Here is a 15059-nt window from a genome sequence, read left to right on the forward strand (position 1 = left end):
AGCGCAATTTGGTCCAGCTCGCCGGGCCGGAAAAGACCCTTGTGGGGCCCACTGTCCACTGCCGCAGAAAGGGCGTGCGTAGGTACTCTACTAATACCATGGTACCTTCGCTGCAGCTTCCCCCGCCCCGTTTTCAAGCTTGCTGTATCCGTACAACCTGGCCAGTTTCCCGTCCCGTCCACAGCACCTACACCTCATCCCACCTACAACGACGTCAACGGGCAATGCTGAAGCTGGACCAGACCGCCGTCCTCTTCGGCCTCGACCGCACTCTCTTTTTCTCCTCTTGAACAACACCACGGTCGCTGCGAAGCAAACGAGAAATAGAAAACCTAGACCGATCGACCCCACGATTTCCCCGATCCCTCGATCCCCCGATGCCCGAAACCTGCTCAGCGCCGTCTGGGCAGAAGCCCTTCTCCTTTGGCATCGATCCCTGGACCCTCGCCTATGTCATTGTGCCGGCCATAGCCTTAGCCCCGATAGCAGCCTTTATTATGTTCCCCCTCATTATGAGAGGACTCGGGTCCCTCTTGGGATTATACCTGCGGAAGAAAACAGAGGGAAGGAGAGCTCAGCTCTTGGAGCTCATGAACGCAGAGCAGCAGTCCTTCAAGCAAGCATCCAAGAAGGGTGCGGCAAGCAGCAAGAAAAATGTGCAGGCACAAGCTTCAGGAAGCTCTGAGAAGAATGACGCAGGCTGGGCCGGAGTCGTTGGCTTCTTCCATCCTTTCTGGTGCGTCCATTGTGAACGTCGACTAGAGGCAGTCAGTCGCTAACAGCCCAAAGCAATGCCGGTGGGGGTGGAGAGCGAGTCCTCTGGGCTGCAATCAAAACCACCCAGGAGCGCTATCCAAACGCACTCTGCGTTGTCTATACTGGTGATCATGAAGTAAACAAGCAGGCCATGCTTGCGCGCGTCAAGGTTTGTACCCCTTAAGCGCACAACCCCTCATTTACACATGCTCACGGAATGTCTCAGACGCGGTTCAACATCGACCTGCACCCTCCTTCTGTCAACTTTCTCTACCTGAGCACGCGACACCTTGTGCTGGCCTCAACATGGCCTCACTTTACACTTCTTGGACAGTCGCTTGGATCTGTGGTTTTGGCTTGGGATGCCTTCCAGCTCCTGGTCCCAGACATCTTTATTGACACCATGGGCTATGCCTTCTCCCTGGGTCTGTCCAAGCTTCTCTTCCGGAGAGTCCCTACTTGTGCCTATGTGCACTATCCCACTATCTCAACCGACATGTTGGAGTCGCTTGACCCCAAGTCCACAACCGGAACACAGGGCGTCAATGCTGGCAAGGGCGTTGGTATCCGTGGCAAGGTCAAGAAGTTTTACTGGAAGATGTTTGCAGCCCTTTACTCTCGGGTTGGGTCCACTGTGGATGTGGTCATGACGAACTCGACCTGGACCCAGGGCCATGTCCAGAGACTCTGGGGCCCTTACCGTCAGGCTAAGGCTAGAAACTACCCCATCGCCGTCAACTACCCGCCTTGCGCCGTCGAGGAGCTTGAAGAGGCCGTCGAGGTCTCCGAGGCCAGCGAGAAGAAGCGCGAGAAGGCACTGGTCTACATCGCTCAGTTCCGCCCCGAGAAAAACCACACTCTCATCATCCAGTCTTTCGCCGAGTTCCTCAATACCAAGTCCGAAGCCGCAAAGGATGCGAAGCTTGTTCTCATTGGTAGCGTCAGAGATGATCACGACTCGAAGAGGGTGTATACGTTGCGCCTTTTGGTTAACGAACTCGGCATTAAGGACAGAGTCGAGTTCCATCTGGACGCTTCGTGGCCCGAGATCCTCGACTGGCTGCAGAGAGCCTCGGTGGGTGTCAACGGCATGTGGAACGAGCACTTTGGCATTGGCGTGGTCGAGTACCAGGCCGCCGGCCTGATCTCTGTCGTCCACGATAGCGGTGGTCCCAAGCTCGACATCGTCATCAAGATTGACGGTGAGCCGACGGGTGAGTAACTTGATAAATGAACAACATCTTTGCAAAGCCATGTACTAACTTGGGCGCAGGTTTCCACGCCACGAATGTCACGGAGTTCGCCGAGGGCTACGAAAAGGCTCTTTCCATCAAGGATGCGCTCCCCGTCCGTCTGCGGGCGCGCCAGTCGGCTAAGCGATTCACCGAGAGTGAATTCGACCAAAAATGGATTGCCCAGATGGAGAAGCTGGTAGCCCTGACGGCCTAGTCGTTTCTGTTACTCTTGCTTGTATTTCTATATGTACCTTACTTTATAGACTCGAGGATACCCCTTTCCTTCAGATAACCTCAACAAACATGGATCATGTTTCATAGATTTTCGTCGTCCCCGCATGAAATCGCGCTGTTTGGTGATTTCAAACCGTGAACGCGCCACTGTTCTTCTGCCGCGGCTCGCTCGCCGCCTCGAACACGCCGCCGTCGAAGATGATGCCCTGCACGGCACTACGGCCCTCGGGCACCCACGTGACGTCGTGGCCCTTCTCGATCATGCTGGCGACGGTGTCGTTGTCGAAGGCGTATTCGAAGGTGACGGTGTTGGGCATGAGCTGGTCGTGCAGGCGCGGTTCGCGAAGGGCCTGCTTCATGGTCCGGCCGTGCTCGAGGACGTGCCAGGCGACCTGGGCAGTGGAGCTGATGATGCGAGAGCCGCCTGCGGCGCCAACGGTGGCGTAGAGGGTGCCGTCCGGGTGCTCGACGATGACGGGGGTGATGGAGGAGAGGGGCCGCTTGTTGGCGCGGACGAAGTTGGCGGGGGACGGCTCGAAGCCGAAGGCGTTTCGGACGCCGGGGATGGAGAAGTCGTTCATCTCGTTGTTGCTGGTTTTTGTTAGTGGAAGCGGTTCTTCATACCGCCAAAGGTAAAGGGGAGGGGGGAGGAAGGCTACGAACAGGATCACGCCAGACAGGGGGTCCATGATCTGGGCGCCAAAGAGGAGATTCACGGTCGTGGTCAAAGACGTGGCCATGCCCGACTTGTCCGCCGTTACGATGTGCGAGGTGCCGAACCCTTCGCTCGCGTACATCCCGTGGGGGTCGTACCGGTCGACCGGCTGCGTCTGGTTGTCCAGGATCCTGTGTCGGATGTCCTTGGCGGTGGCCTCGTCGATGAGGGTGTCCTCGAAGGGGCCGATGCCGTCGACGAAGTCCGGGTCGCCGAGGAGGGACCTCGCGCCGTAGGCGAAGCGCAGGGCCTCGTCGAAGCGGTGGACGCCGAGGTGGGTGTCGGCGCTCTCGGAGGGGTCGAACTGCTCCATGATCTTGAGGGTGTTGAGGCACACGGCGCCGCTGGCGGGGGAGCCGACGGAGACGAGACGGTGGCCACGGTAGGAGATGGATAAGGAGGGCCGCGTGACGACCTTGTAAGACGACAGGTCGTCGAGGGTGAGAGAGCCGTTTGTGGCGCGGACGGTGGCGATTATGGACTCGGCGATGGGGCCAGAGTAGAACGCGTCGGGGCCTTCCTCCGCGATCTTGGCAAGGGTGCTGGTATGGCTGTTAGCTGTGGTGTCTAGAGGTGGAGGAGATGTTTTGGAAGTGCCTTACGCCCCGTATCTTTTGCGGTATATTGTGTCACCGAGTTGAAGAAGTTTACCTGTAGGTTGTCAGTTGGACGAGTCCACCACCAGTGAGTGGGACAGACCGAAGACTGACCGTTCGGGGCAAACTCTTCCGCCCAGACAGGGTCCTCGACGAGGAAGTTGTACTGTCCATTGATGGCGTTGGCCATGTATCGCACCAAGTCCTCAGAGACTCTAAAGCCTGTTGTCGCCAGTTGCGCGGCCGGGGTGACTACGGCCTTCCAAGGCAAGACCTGGGGAATCACTTTAGCCTCTCGGTTCCGTCCCAACCGAACCCATGGTGACCGGATCACTCACGCCGTACTTCTTGTGAATGTATTCCAACCCACGGACCTCGCTCGGCACGCCGACGGCCAGGCCGCCGTAGACGCTGCCCTCGATGTTGCCCTTGTACATGTCCTGGAACGCCGCGGCCGGCGCCGACTCCCTAAAGTCGACGGACTCGTAGTTCCCATAGGCGTCTCTTACCACCACGAAGCCGCCGCCACCGATGCCCGAGTGGTACATGCCCACGGTGCCGACACAGAAGGTCGTACCGACAAGCGCGTCAACGGCGTTTCCCTGGTCGCAGGTTAGTTTACACGTGGAATATTACACGTTGCTCCCGGGTGTCCAGAAGCATTCGACTCATCAAAAGTGAGTTTTGAGGAGGGGAGACATACGCCGCGCGCAATCAGGTCACGGCCTATCTTGCTACATTCCACGGCCTCGCTCGCGACGGCGCCCGAGCTGCCGGCGTGCGGGTTGAAGACGAACTGCGGCACCGTCGCGGCCGAGGTTGAGCGGAGCTCGGCCAGCAATAGCAGGGAGGCATAGCAGCGCCATGTCGAGTGGGAGGACGACGGTTCTAGCCACGGTCAGTAAGCTGTTTACGTCTTCATCAAAGAAAATGTACTGATGGCATTTTCATGGGACGAACTCACTCATCTTGAGCGGCCCAGAAGCGGAAGGACGGGCCTGTCTGTGAACCCCAACTCCGGACGATAGCTCCGAGAGTCGACGGCCGAAACTCCGATAAGAGATAACAACCCCAAAAAAAGGAGAGTGATGTGAGATACCTAACTCTGGATGTCGTCACGCAAGTGCTATCTCTCTCTTTCTCTTATCAGAAGGACAGCGTTCCTATCCCTGGGTACTCACTCTAAGCAAGCACGACGCAGGACGCAAGGCAAGTAAAGCTGAGGGGGCTTTCTTTAAGGAGCAAGCTCGTTCCGTAGTCGGGGGGGCATGACTTATTTCTACTGGATCCTCCCCCCTCCACCCCCATCGATTGCGACAGACCGAGTCTCTATTACACTACGGGCACAACTCACAGGGACCACCCCCCAGATCCGGCAGGCACTGATAAGCGACTTGGGTAGGTACTTAAAAAAACCGGGGGCTGCCGGAGTGGAGTCTGGAGGTGCGCGCATGATGGCGGTCATGCTCAATCGCGGCCCCACACCGCGTGGCCCAGCGTGCCAGGGACACCAATCAGCAGCCGGCGAATTGGGTAATTCTCAGCACCTGCCAACCTTCACAGCTGGGCCCGTCAACTTTTTTTCCTTCACAGGCCGCAAGTTTGAAGTCACAAGCTTCATTGTCCTCCCTGTTCTGACGGCGATTCGGTGATACTTATTTTCTTTTCTCTCGCGAGGTCCTTGTTATATCGGGTCTCGATTACACACAGTTGCGAGTTTAGCTTTGACACACCGTCGGCAATTGGCGTCTTACCCAAGCCGTAACCAATTTCAAGGAAGAGAAGACATCCTTTTTTTTTGCCCGGACATCTGATGAGTTGGTCACTGCGGCTTCTCCCGAGACTCACTTCATCTTATTCCTCACTTCGCCCGGCGGTGATCACACTCATCGGCCCCGGACGCGCTTACTACGCCTCGGCCGCACCCCTTCACCCACTCATACGCAAGATCAAAATGTCGTCAAATACAGACACGCCGCAGCCGGCCCAGGCACCTCAACAGGGCCAGGGTCACGTTCAGGAGTCGGAGCAGAAGAAATGGCAGAGCAACAACGGAGGCAGGCCCAACGGCAACAAGCGCGGGTTCCAGGGCCAGGGCCAAGGCGGGCGCGGCAAGGACAAGCAGCGCAAGTCGAAGCGTGAGAGGAACATCACCGAAGGGTCTTCGGAGGAGGTCTTGGCGGCCGATGTGCAAGCGCTCATCGCGTCCCGCAAAGAGTCTCTCCCCGAGCCAGCTGCGGCTGCGGGAGCGGGAGATGCGGGTACCGGTACGGGCACGGAGGTGAAGGAAGGCGATGCCGAGACCGCGGCCGAGACCCAAACCCAACCCCAACCCCCGTCACAACCCGCCCTCCCGGCCCCCTTCACCGAGATCGAGGTCGAGGTCCTCGCCCTCTCCTCGACGGGCGACGGCCTCGCCGTGCACGCAGGCTCCCCGCCCACACAAATCTACGTCGTCCCCTTCGTGGCCCCCGGCGACGTCGCAAAGGTCAAGGTCATCCGCCACTTCCCCGCCGAGTCCTACTCCATGGCCGACTACCTCTCCGTCGTCACCCCGGGCCCGCTGCGCGACGACACCCGCGTCAACTGCAAGTACTTCACCCAGTGCTCCGGCTGCCAGTTCCAGATGCTCAGCTACGACACCCAGCTCGCCCACAAGCGCACCATTGTCGAGAAGGCCTTCCGCAACTTCTCCAACCTCGACCCGTCCCTCGTCCCGGACGTCGCCGAGACCATCGGCAGCCCGCTGCAGTACGGCTACCGCACCAAGCTCACACCGCACTTTGACGGGCCCCCGGGCCACCACAAGAGGAACAAGCCGCGCCAGGCCCTCGACCGCGTCCCCGACATCGGCTTCAACGTCAAGGGCCGCCGCGCCGTCCTCGACATCGAGGACTGCCCCATCGGCACCGACGCCGTCCGTCTCGGCATGAAGCGTGAGCGCGCCCGCATCGCCCGCGACTACGGCACCTACACCAAGGGCGCCACCATTCTCCTCCGCGAGAGCACGAAGCGCTACCCGAAAAAGGTCATCGGCGGCGGCGGCGACGGCAATGCCGCTGCGACGACGGCGGAGGGACAACCGGAGACGGAACCGGAACCGGAGCAGCAGCAGCAGCAGCAGCCCCCTGCCGAGACGCCCTCGGACGCGATCCGCATCGACACCGACACCCACACGGACATCAAGACGTGCATCTCGGAGCCGGGCGCCATGAGCACCGAGTACATCGGCCGCTACCTCTTCACCAACCCGGCCAACTCCTTCTTCCAGAATAACAACTCCATCCTGCCCACCTTCACGGGCTACATCCGTGACCGCGTCATGCCGCCCGCCGGCCCCAACCGCGACCGCATCAAGTACCTCATCGACGCCTACTCGGGCTCGGGCCTCTTCACAATCACCCTCGCCTCCCTCTTCCGCGGCAGCACGGGCATCGACATCGCCAAGGACTCCATCGAGTGCGCCCGCAAGAACGCCCGCCTCAACGACCTGCCCGAGTCACAGTGCAACTTCATGGCCGCCGACGCGCCCCAGCTCTTCGCCCACGTCACCTACCCGGCCGACGAGACCGTCGTCGTCATCGACCCGCCCCGCAAGGGCTGCGACAACGACTTCCTCAGCCAGCTGCTGCGCCACGGGCCCAGGCGCGTCGTCTACGTGAGCTGCAACGTCCACACCCAGGCCCGCGACGTCGGCGTCCTGGTTCGCGGCGACGGCGGCGACGGCACGAGGTACGACATTGAGAGCCTCGTCGGCTTCGACTTCTTCCCGCAGACGGGTCACGTCGAGGGCGTCGCCGTATTGAACAGGGTTGAAAAGGCGGCTTAAGAAATTGGAAAAAGAAGACAAAAGGGGGACCCGGGGTTTTGAGAATTGGGACAGTACATTTACCAGGGGGAAAAGTCTCGCGCATCGCGATACCAGCGTCGGTTTGTAATAATCCAAAAGCAGCAGCCATTAGGGAGCAAAAATTGTGGCATGAAACCTTGGTTTAAAGAACCTTTCTAGTCTTGCTCTCTTCTCTTTTTTTTTTTTTTTGGTTCTCTCTTTCGTGATCTTTCCTGTCTGTATACTCTCAATGTATCAGACGCGTCTTGTACAGAAAAGGAGACCTGGACACGTCTAAACGTCCGTCTTCTAACCTTCCAACGCCCGGTTGTCATCGAGCAGGATCTTCAAAGCCTGCACCAGAACCTCGACCACCTCAGCCCGCCGGCTCTTCTTGGCCGCCTCCTTGAGAGCCTCAAGACCGCCCTCCTCGATGATCTTCTTCCGCGCGTTGGCCCCGGGCGCGCCTTCGGCGGCCACCATGTTGTAGACGATGAAGCCAGCGCGGTGCCGCAGGTCCTCATTGTCGTCGGCGCACATGTCGAGTATGACCTTGACGCCCCGCTCGCGTTCCACGACGGCCTGCACAACGTTCTCGTGCCCCGTGAGGGCTGCCAACGCACCACCTGCCGCGCTGCGCGTCCCTTCGTCTTCGGCATCCGCCAAGGCGAGGAGGATGTGCAAACGGCCCTTGGCCTGGGGGCTACCGTCGGCGTACAGCGCCATGCCTTCGGCGGCCTGTACGAGGTTGCAGACGAGTTCGACCGCGGCCTTGGACACCCGGGCATTCGAGCTGAGAAGCTGATCCTCGATCTGCGGCCACGCCACCCGGACAATGGCCCGCCTGGTGTCGAGATCATCAGTAGATGCGAGATTGGTGAGAGCCATGAGCGCCTCAAAGGTCGGGAGGAGGTCCCGAGTCTCGGCGGCCGGGTCTGGGGGAATGATGGAGATAAGAGGCCGGATCGCAGAGCTCTGCGGGTTGGAGCGGCTTCCGCCGAATACGAGGGACGGGTTGGTGCTGATGAGAATGCGCGCCAAAGCTTGTGCGGCCGTGCGACGACCTGCAGCTTCCGACTCCGGCAGGGTCACCCACGCCGCCAAGAGGAGCTTGACGGCGCCCTGCTGGGCAAGCTTTCCACGCAGCGACGTCGTTACTGAAAGGGAGTAAATGATAGCGACAGTGAGTGAGAGCGACGCGGGCGAGCCATTCTTGCTGTGCGTCACCAGGACCGGTGTGACGCCCGCTTCGAAGACGCGCTTGCATCGTTCTGTGACGTGGTCGTTGTCGTTGAGGGGATCGGGTCCGGCGGACTTACCAGCGGCGGCGGCGTAGGCCTTGAGCTGGTTCATCTTCTTTTCCTCCTCAGTCAGACTGGGCTGGTATCTGGTGAGGTTCACCAGAATACTGAGAGCTCCATAGGTTACGGGCGACTTGGGCGGAGCGTCAGCCAACGTCTTGACAAGCTTCTTCAAGAAGTCAGCGTTCCCCGCCAGCTTCTCCTTGATGACCGGCTGAATCGATGCGTAGGCCAGTCCCTCGATGGAGTGTTGGTGCCCATGGTCGTCTTCGCTCAGGAGCATGGTGGTGAATCTCGTCGACAGCTCTTCGATGGTAGTGATTGCAGGTGAAATCTTCCCTCGCCCGTCCTCATTCTGCGCCGGTGCGGAGGGCACTGCCTTCGTTCTGAAGTCAGTCAGATCTACGATTGGACGGGTCCGTGTCCGGCTGTTGAAAGGTCTGAATACCATACCCTCAGTTTCGCTAGAATGACGGCCGCGAGGTTTTGGACTTGCTCCGAGTGTTTGCGCATGGTGATGGAGCCCTCCTTGGCCGAGTACTCGGGGTCCTGTTGCATCTCCTTGGCGATCTGGTCGGGGTCCTGGTCGACAACCTCCTCGAGCCACTCGGTGCAGTACTTGTTAACAGCGTCGCGGCACTGCGAGTTCATGCAGGCGGCGTTGAGCATCTCCAGGCAGGCGGTCTCGACCTTGCGGCTCTTCCACTTCCTTCTCATCAAAGGCCCGAGGGAGCTCAAGAAGCCCTCGCTGAGAAACAGCTCTGCCGTGAGGTCAGGCACGACGGGGAAGGTGGCGGCAGCGACGCAGAACGCAACGATGTAGTCGTCATAGGTGCCCCTCTTGATCTTGTCGAAAAAGAAGCCAGAAAGCTTCTTGGCACCATCATCGCCGGCGGCCTTGAGGTAGGCGGACGTGGCGATGACGGCGTGTGCGCGGACGATCTCGGGCTGTCTCATGTCGAGATACGTCAGGACGGTGTCGACGCAGTCACCGTCGATGAGTTTGCATATCGTGGGGGCGCCGGCCTTGGCCTGGATGAGCTGGGTGTCCTCATTGAGCAGCTTCGTGAGTTGGTCGAGGTCGCGAATTGTTTCGTCATCCTCTTGTCCACCCTCCATTAATCGCGCAAGCACGAGGAGAGTTTCATCCTCTCGTGAGGGCGCTGTCTTGGGAGCCGTCGCTTGAGTGACGGCGGCCATGGTTGCTGGTGGTGGTGGTGCTGTGCCGTCCGAAAAAAAGGGCGCCGGGTTATCGGTTGGTCGGTGATAATGTAGGTATACTCGGATGTACCGTGTGAGGTGCGTGGGTGAGTTGAGGGCAGAACAGACCGACCTGGGACGGAAGGGAAAAGTCTAGAACAAAACGGGGTGGGACGGTGATATAAGTAGGTACCTTGGGCTGGATGATTAGGGCGGCGGCGGCGGCGGCGGCGGCGGCGACAACAACGACGGACTGTGTGATGGGATGCGCTGGTCACAAGGTCCGGCGATGACAAGAGGCGTGGAGGAGGTTGAGGAAGGGGAGGTAGAGGGTCGATTGCTGAGATAAGAAATGACAAGAGACAATCCCTTTCGAGGTTTCACAAGTGAGACTCGTCACTGGTCAGAGAGCGACCAGCAGCGAGGTAGTAGGTAGCAGGTAATAGGTAGATAGGTAGGTAGCATACCTGTTCGGTACGTACCCGGGGGACTTAGGTCAGAGTGCTTGCTTGGTTCCTCAGTTCTGTTCAACGGCCGTCGCACTTGATCTCGCTGGAACGGCAGAGAAGACAGGCCCCGACTTTTCCCCATCACGTCTCTTTTTTTAGGTACCACGGGTGCCCCTCGTTGGACCCCAATTCGCAGCAAACCATCGCCAACCACCCGATGCACATGTCACTGGCGGGTTGCATCACACAACTCTCTCCTATCGACTGCAATGCACCTTAAAGGGCAAGGCAAATGGGCCGACTCTCAACCATTGGAACCCAACAGTTACACCGCCCGTTGCGCATAATGGTCTTCCCCCTGCCTGCTGAGTCTAATTAGGTATTAGGTAGCAAGGCAAAGGCAGGTACATCCCAAATGGGGATCGACCAGGAAAGATGTGCTGCGAGTCTTGGGCTTGGAAGGGGCGGGGCCAGAATGCTTGAATGCTCTTTGCTTTGCTGTGCCATGATGCCATAATGCCATGCTATCCCGGCTTACCTCATGAGCCCGCTCCGTTGCTCCGTTGGCTTCAAGTTGCAGGTTGAGCCCGGTCTGGCGCTGCGACTATCGGTCCGTAATCCATCCATTAACGCGTCCCGTCCTCCCCCACGCCACACCAGACCACGCATCATTATGCGGTGCGTGGCATGTCCTCCCACCCCTTGAACCCTTTTGCAAATCCCATACCCAACCGAGAAAAGTGCTGGTCTCCTTCGGAGTCTCTTCCCCGTCGCATCCCACCCCCCGGGCCCCGTGCCATCCAATAGCTTTGCCTTTCTTGCCATCCTGAGTCTGAAGCACGGACCAGCTCCTAGCTTGAGCATGGTTCCGGATTATTTCTAGACTTGGAAGCTTGTTGCATCACACCTCACCTCACACAAATCCCTACCCACCACCAAAAGGTCGCCTTGTCTTTTTTTCTTTTTTTTCTCTCCTTCCGTTCCATTTTTGGTTGTTTTTGTTTTTCGGACTGCGCCGAGAACTCCAACCCACTCCCTACTCTGTCGGTCTTCGACGGGCGTAGGATTGGAAGAGTCCAGCCGAACGAGGTCCCCCGAAAAGTCAACACGCGTCCACAGCATACAACAAACCGCAGATGCTCCGCTGGTGACATCTTCCCTGCAACCTGGCGCCCGCCCTCCGAGGCCCTAGCCGTCTCCCGCCTGATTCCCCTTCTTTTCCTCCTCCTCTTCCGCTGCTGCCGCCACCATGAACGCCGTCGATGCTTCGGACCACTACGAGGTCTCCTCGCACGAGGCCACCCCTTCCCTCCTCTCCATCGTCATCGACACGAACCCGCGTGCCTGGGCCGCCCTGAACGACGTCCTCCCGCTCTCCAAGGCCATCGCCAACGTCCTCGTTTTCGTCAACGCGCACCTCGCCTTCAGCAACGCGAACCAGGTCGCCATCTTTGCCTCCCACAGCAACCGCGCCGTATGGCTCTATCCCGCCAAGCCCGAGCCCGCTACGGCCAACGGCGCCGCTGCCTCTGAGGACGTTGCCATGACCGGCGTCGACGCCTTCGCTCCGACCCCGAACCAATCCTCCGCCAACAAGTTCCCCCAGTTCGCCCAGATTGAGTCTGCCGTCATGTCCTCGATGCGCAAGCTCGTCGACGCCACCACCGAGGCCGACCTCGCCTGCACCACCACCCAGCTCTCGGGCGCCCTTACCCTCGCCCTCGCCCACATCAACAAGACCTCCCTCTCCCTCAACGAGACCAACAAGGCTCCTGACGTCCCCCGCTCCACCTCCTCCGCCCTGAGCCGTCTCCGCGCCCGCATCTTTATCCTCTCCGTTTCCGACTCGGAGCCCGTCCAGTACATCTCCACCATGAACGCTGTCTTCGCCGCCGCCCACTCCCAGATCCCCATCGATACCCTCGCCCTCTCGGGCGACGCCACCTTCCTCCAGCAAGCGAGCTACATCACCGACGGCACCTTTATGCAGGCCGCCAGCCCCCGCGGCCTCTTGAGCTATCTCATGTTTGCCTACGCCGCCGACGCCGAGGCCCGCTCCTCCCTTATCCCCCCGACCCACCACACCGTCGACTTCCGCGCCGCCTGCTTCTGCCACGGTCGCGTCGTCGACACTGGCTTCGTCTGCAGCATCTGCCTCAGCATCTTCTGCGACGTCCCCGAAGGCTCCGAGTGCCTCACCTGCGGCACCAAGCTATCTCTCGGCAGCTACGGCGCTAAGCCCGCCGTCGTCCCCCGCCGGAAGAAGAAGAAGAAGAGGACCGTCCTGGCCAACGGCCACATCCGGGAGGAGACGGGCAGCGCTGCGGGCACGCCACGTCCGGGGTAGGGCGTGTCCTTCCATCACCAAGGAGAAGACACAAGTCACGAGCTGACACACTTCGCCGGACAACACCGTTCAGGAGGTGCTGCTGCCAGATCGCAGAAGAAGGCATGACACCATGGCGGTATCGACATCTACCATATCTAGCTGCTCATTACAGCCCGCTTAACCTCGCCAGAGGCTTACAGCGCAGATATCATCGAGGTCCAGCTATATAGATGGGGCTGATTCGCCTATGCTCGACTAAGATACCTGCGAAACATTCCGAGCATAGAAGCAGGATCGTACGGATTGCATTCTGGGCTGGTTTTTTTCATCCTGCTCGTCTACGGCTGAGCAAAGGGAGCCAGCCCTCTGGTTGGATCCGGGGACAAGGCTGGCGTTGGGAAAGAGGCGCTATTTCGCCTCAAGTAGGACCAAAGGTCTGAAGCTCCTTTTTAGTCCCAGAGACAGACCCAAAACAATGGACCTCAAATCGTCCCGGCCACTGCATCTTGAAGCATTCGTGTCTTGTTTCTGTCTTTCATGCCTGCGAAGTGACGCTCTAGGTGGAAGAGGTATGATGTGTATGAAAAAGGGGTATCACTACTGGATAACACTATTAGGGGCCCGAACCTCGCAGCCATTGCAGCCTCAGTCTCCAGGGGTCTACGTCGTGACGCGAATCAACGCATGCCCACCGCAACATGGCCCATAATTGCCTACCTACCACTTCGTTGTTGGCCGCACCCATAAGTCGCTAACCACGCCAACGCCTTTGTTATCATGGTCCTGAATCGACCCTTATCCTTCGGGCGCCCCGAGTAACTTGAGCAGACTCGCCCAAGCGGGACATGACGCATACGGGCTCTCTGTCGGAACCACTCATGGAAGCCAGCGCGAACGAGTCAGTGTTGTGGGCGAAGTATAAATAATACCCGGCCCGCGTCTTCTTGACTGTCATCACGCCAATCGCACCGATCGAGTTGCAATTCCTGACGCCGGGATGGCCCATGAAGTCGTTTGTGATAAAGGATTCCATGATGGCGTCCTCGTCCCACTCCTCAACATCTCTGCCGCCCGGTCCTCGGCGGGTATTTCCATAGATCCGTTCAGCACATCGTTGAGATGCCATAGTGGTGGCCATGTGCTCCCCCGTGCCACTGGTGACCGTTGCTACGCTGGTCTTGTCTGGGTCATCGGGGTCGCATGGCACGACAGCTGTGCCAATGCCCACCAGAGCAGCGGGACCTATGCGCCCCCGATGTTTCATTCCGATGCCACCGGAAGAAGAGCCCGCCGCGATGTGTCCCCTCTCATCAATCGCTATGGCTCCAACGGTGTCGGTGATGACATCTTCGTGCTCCAGCTCGGTTGCAGCAAAAGGTCGCTTAAGTCCGCGAGTACTGCAGCCCTGGAGCTGTGCAATGGTGCTTGCCAACTTCGTTCCATCTGTCCACAGAGGGGATATTGTGCCATCACGATTTCCTTCATTGGCCAGCTGGCTGGAAGACGCCGTCAGGGGCCGTTCTTCTTGCAGTATGTGAGGTCGAGATCTGTTGGCAGAAGGCGCAGAAGCTCCAACGTGGCTCAAAGGAGAGCGTTCTATTGTTTGCCGTGAGGGTGACGCCCGAGAGTGCGATGATCCAAACGGAGGGCTTCCCTGGTATTGGCCCTGCATCTGTTCGAGTGCCGGAGAACCTCGCAGTGGTGAATCAGGCTGGCCTTCATTCCATGTACCGCTGAGAATAGCACTGACGTGGTCCCTCTGTTGGTTCTGGTACATTCGGGCGGGTGTTGGTACTGTCTCGTATTGCTGGCAGCTATCAGTCGCTTCTCCAGGTGCTTTGCGAGTCCCAGTCTGCTTCTGCTTCTCTTCAGCCCGTTTAAGATCTTCTTGCCATCGTAAAAACCGGTCACGCGCGTTTTTAGAGATTAGGTACTCGTTGGGAACACTTTGCATTCCGTTTTCCGAGGCGAAGTTTTTGGCACCCTCACCAACGAGAATATTTGGTGGGACTCGTCGCAGGGATAGAGGCTGGCTGCTTTTGTCCAAGATCAACTTTGCGAGGCAGACCGGGTTTCTGATGTCTGATTGTCATGTTAGTCTTGGCCTTCCACTGCAGTCTCTGCACGTTCACTCACTTGGGACAGCTCCGCAAGCACCACTTCTACCAAGATGATCGACAATCGTTGCATCGCATTCGACGGTCCCATCCATTGAAAGATTGGATCCGTAACCGGCGTTGGTGATCTCCTTGTCTTCGAGGACGCGTAAAGCAGCTTCGACGGCCTCGGTGGCCGAGGCACCAGACTTCAGAAACTTCATTCCCATGGAGGCGGCACTAACTTGGTCAACAGAGAATCATCAGACTGAACAAGGTAAACTGACTCGCTACAAGCTTCAAGGTGAACTCGTTCGTT

At 58.8% G+C, this 15059-nt stretch overlaps 6 protein-coding genes across 6 annotated transcripts; 3 read left to right on the plus strand and 3 right to left on the minus strand.

Annotated features, from left to right (window-relative positions):
* Positions 1–377: 377 nt before the first annotated feature.
* CH63R_10054 (Alpha-1,2-mannosyltransferase alg-11) lies at positions 378–2205 on the plus strand (the record flags this gene model as incomplete). Its single annotated transcript, XM_018305028.1, has 4 exons — positions 378–736; positions 790–925; positions 983–1970; positions 2030–2205. The coding sequence occupies 4 exons, from the start codon at positions 378–380 to the stop codon at positions 2203–2205; spliced, it is 1659 nt and encodes a 552-aa protein (XP_018154452.1).
* Positions 2206–2353: 148 nt separating this feature from the next.
* CH63R_10055 (Gamma-glutamyltranspeptidase) lies at positions 2354–4504 on the minus strand (the record flags this gene model as incomplete). Its single annotated transcript, XM_018305029.1, has 7 exons — positions 2354–2816; positions 2889–3491; positions 3543–3591; positions 3651–3810; positions 3875–4138; positions 4240–4424; positions 4501–4504. 7 exons carry the CDS (start codon positions 4502–4504, stop codon positions 2354–2356), a joined length of 1728 nt encoding a protein of 575 aa, XP_018154453.1.
* Positions 4505–5490: 986 nt separating this feature from the next.
* Positions 5491–7365, plus strand: CH63R_10056 (tRNA methyltransferase; the record flags this gene model as incomplete). The annotated part of the gene is made up of 1 exon (XM_018305030.1): positions 5491–7365. One exon carries the CDS (start codon positions 5491–5493, stop codon positions 7363–7365), a length of 1875 nt encoding a protein of 624 aa, XP_018154454.1.
* Positions 7366–9016: 1651 nt separating this feature from the next.
* CH63R_10057 (Actin cytoskeleton organization protein) lies at positions 9017–9866 on the minus strand (the record flags this gene model as incomplete). The annotated part of the gene is made up of 2 exons (XM_018305031.1): positions 9017–9052; positions 9120–9866. The coding sequence occupies 2 exons, from the start codon at positions 9864–9866 to the stop codon at positions 9017–9019; spliced, it is 783 nt and encodes a 260-aa protein (XP_018154455.1).
* A 1698-nt stretch (positions 9867–11564) lies between these two features.
* CH63R_10058 (Transcription factor tfb4) lies at positions 11565–12662 on the plus strand (the record flags this gene model as incomplete). The annotated part of the gene is made up of 1 exon (XM_018305032.1): positions 11565–12662. The coding sequence occupies one exon, from the start codon at positions 11565–11567 to the stop codon at positions 12660–12662; it is 1098 nt and encodes a 365-aa protein (XP_018154456.1).
* A 757-nt stretch (positions 12663–13419) lies between these two features.
* Positions 13420–14970, minus strand: CH63R_10059 (Threonine aspartase; the record flags this gene model as incomplete). The annotated part of the gene is made up of 2 exons (XM_018305033.1): positions 13420–14726; positions 14781–14970. 2 exons carry the CDS (start codon positions 14968–14970, stop codon positions 13420–13422), a joined length of 1497 nt encoding a protein of 498 aa, XP_018154457.1.
* Between the last annotated feature and the right edge of the window lie 89 nt (positions 14971–15059).

Source organism: Colletotrichum higginsianum (genome assembly GCF_001672515.1).
Source record: "Colletotrichum higginsianum IMI 349063 chromosome 7 map unlocalized unitig_7, whole genome shotgun sequence".
Lineage (NCBI taxonomy): Eukaryota > Fungi > Ascomycota > Sordariomycetes > Glomerellales > Glomerellaceae > Colletotrichum > Colletotrichum higginsianum.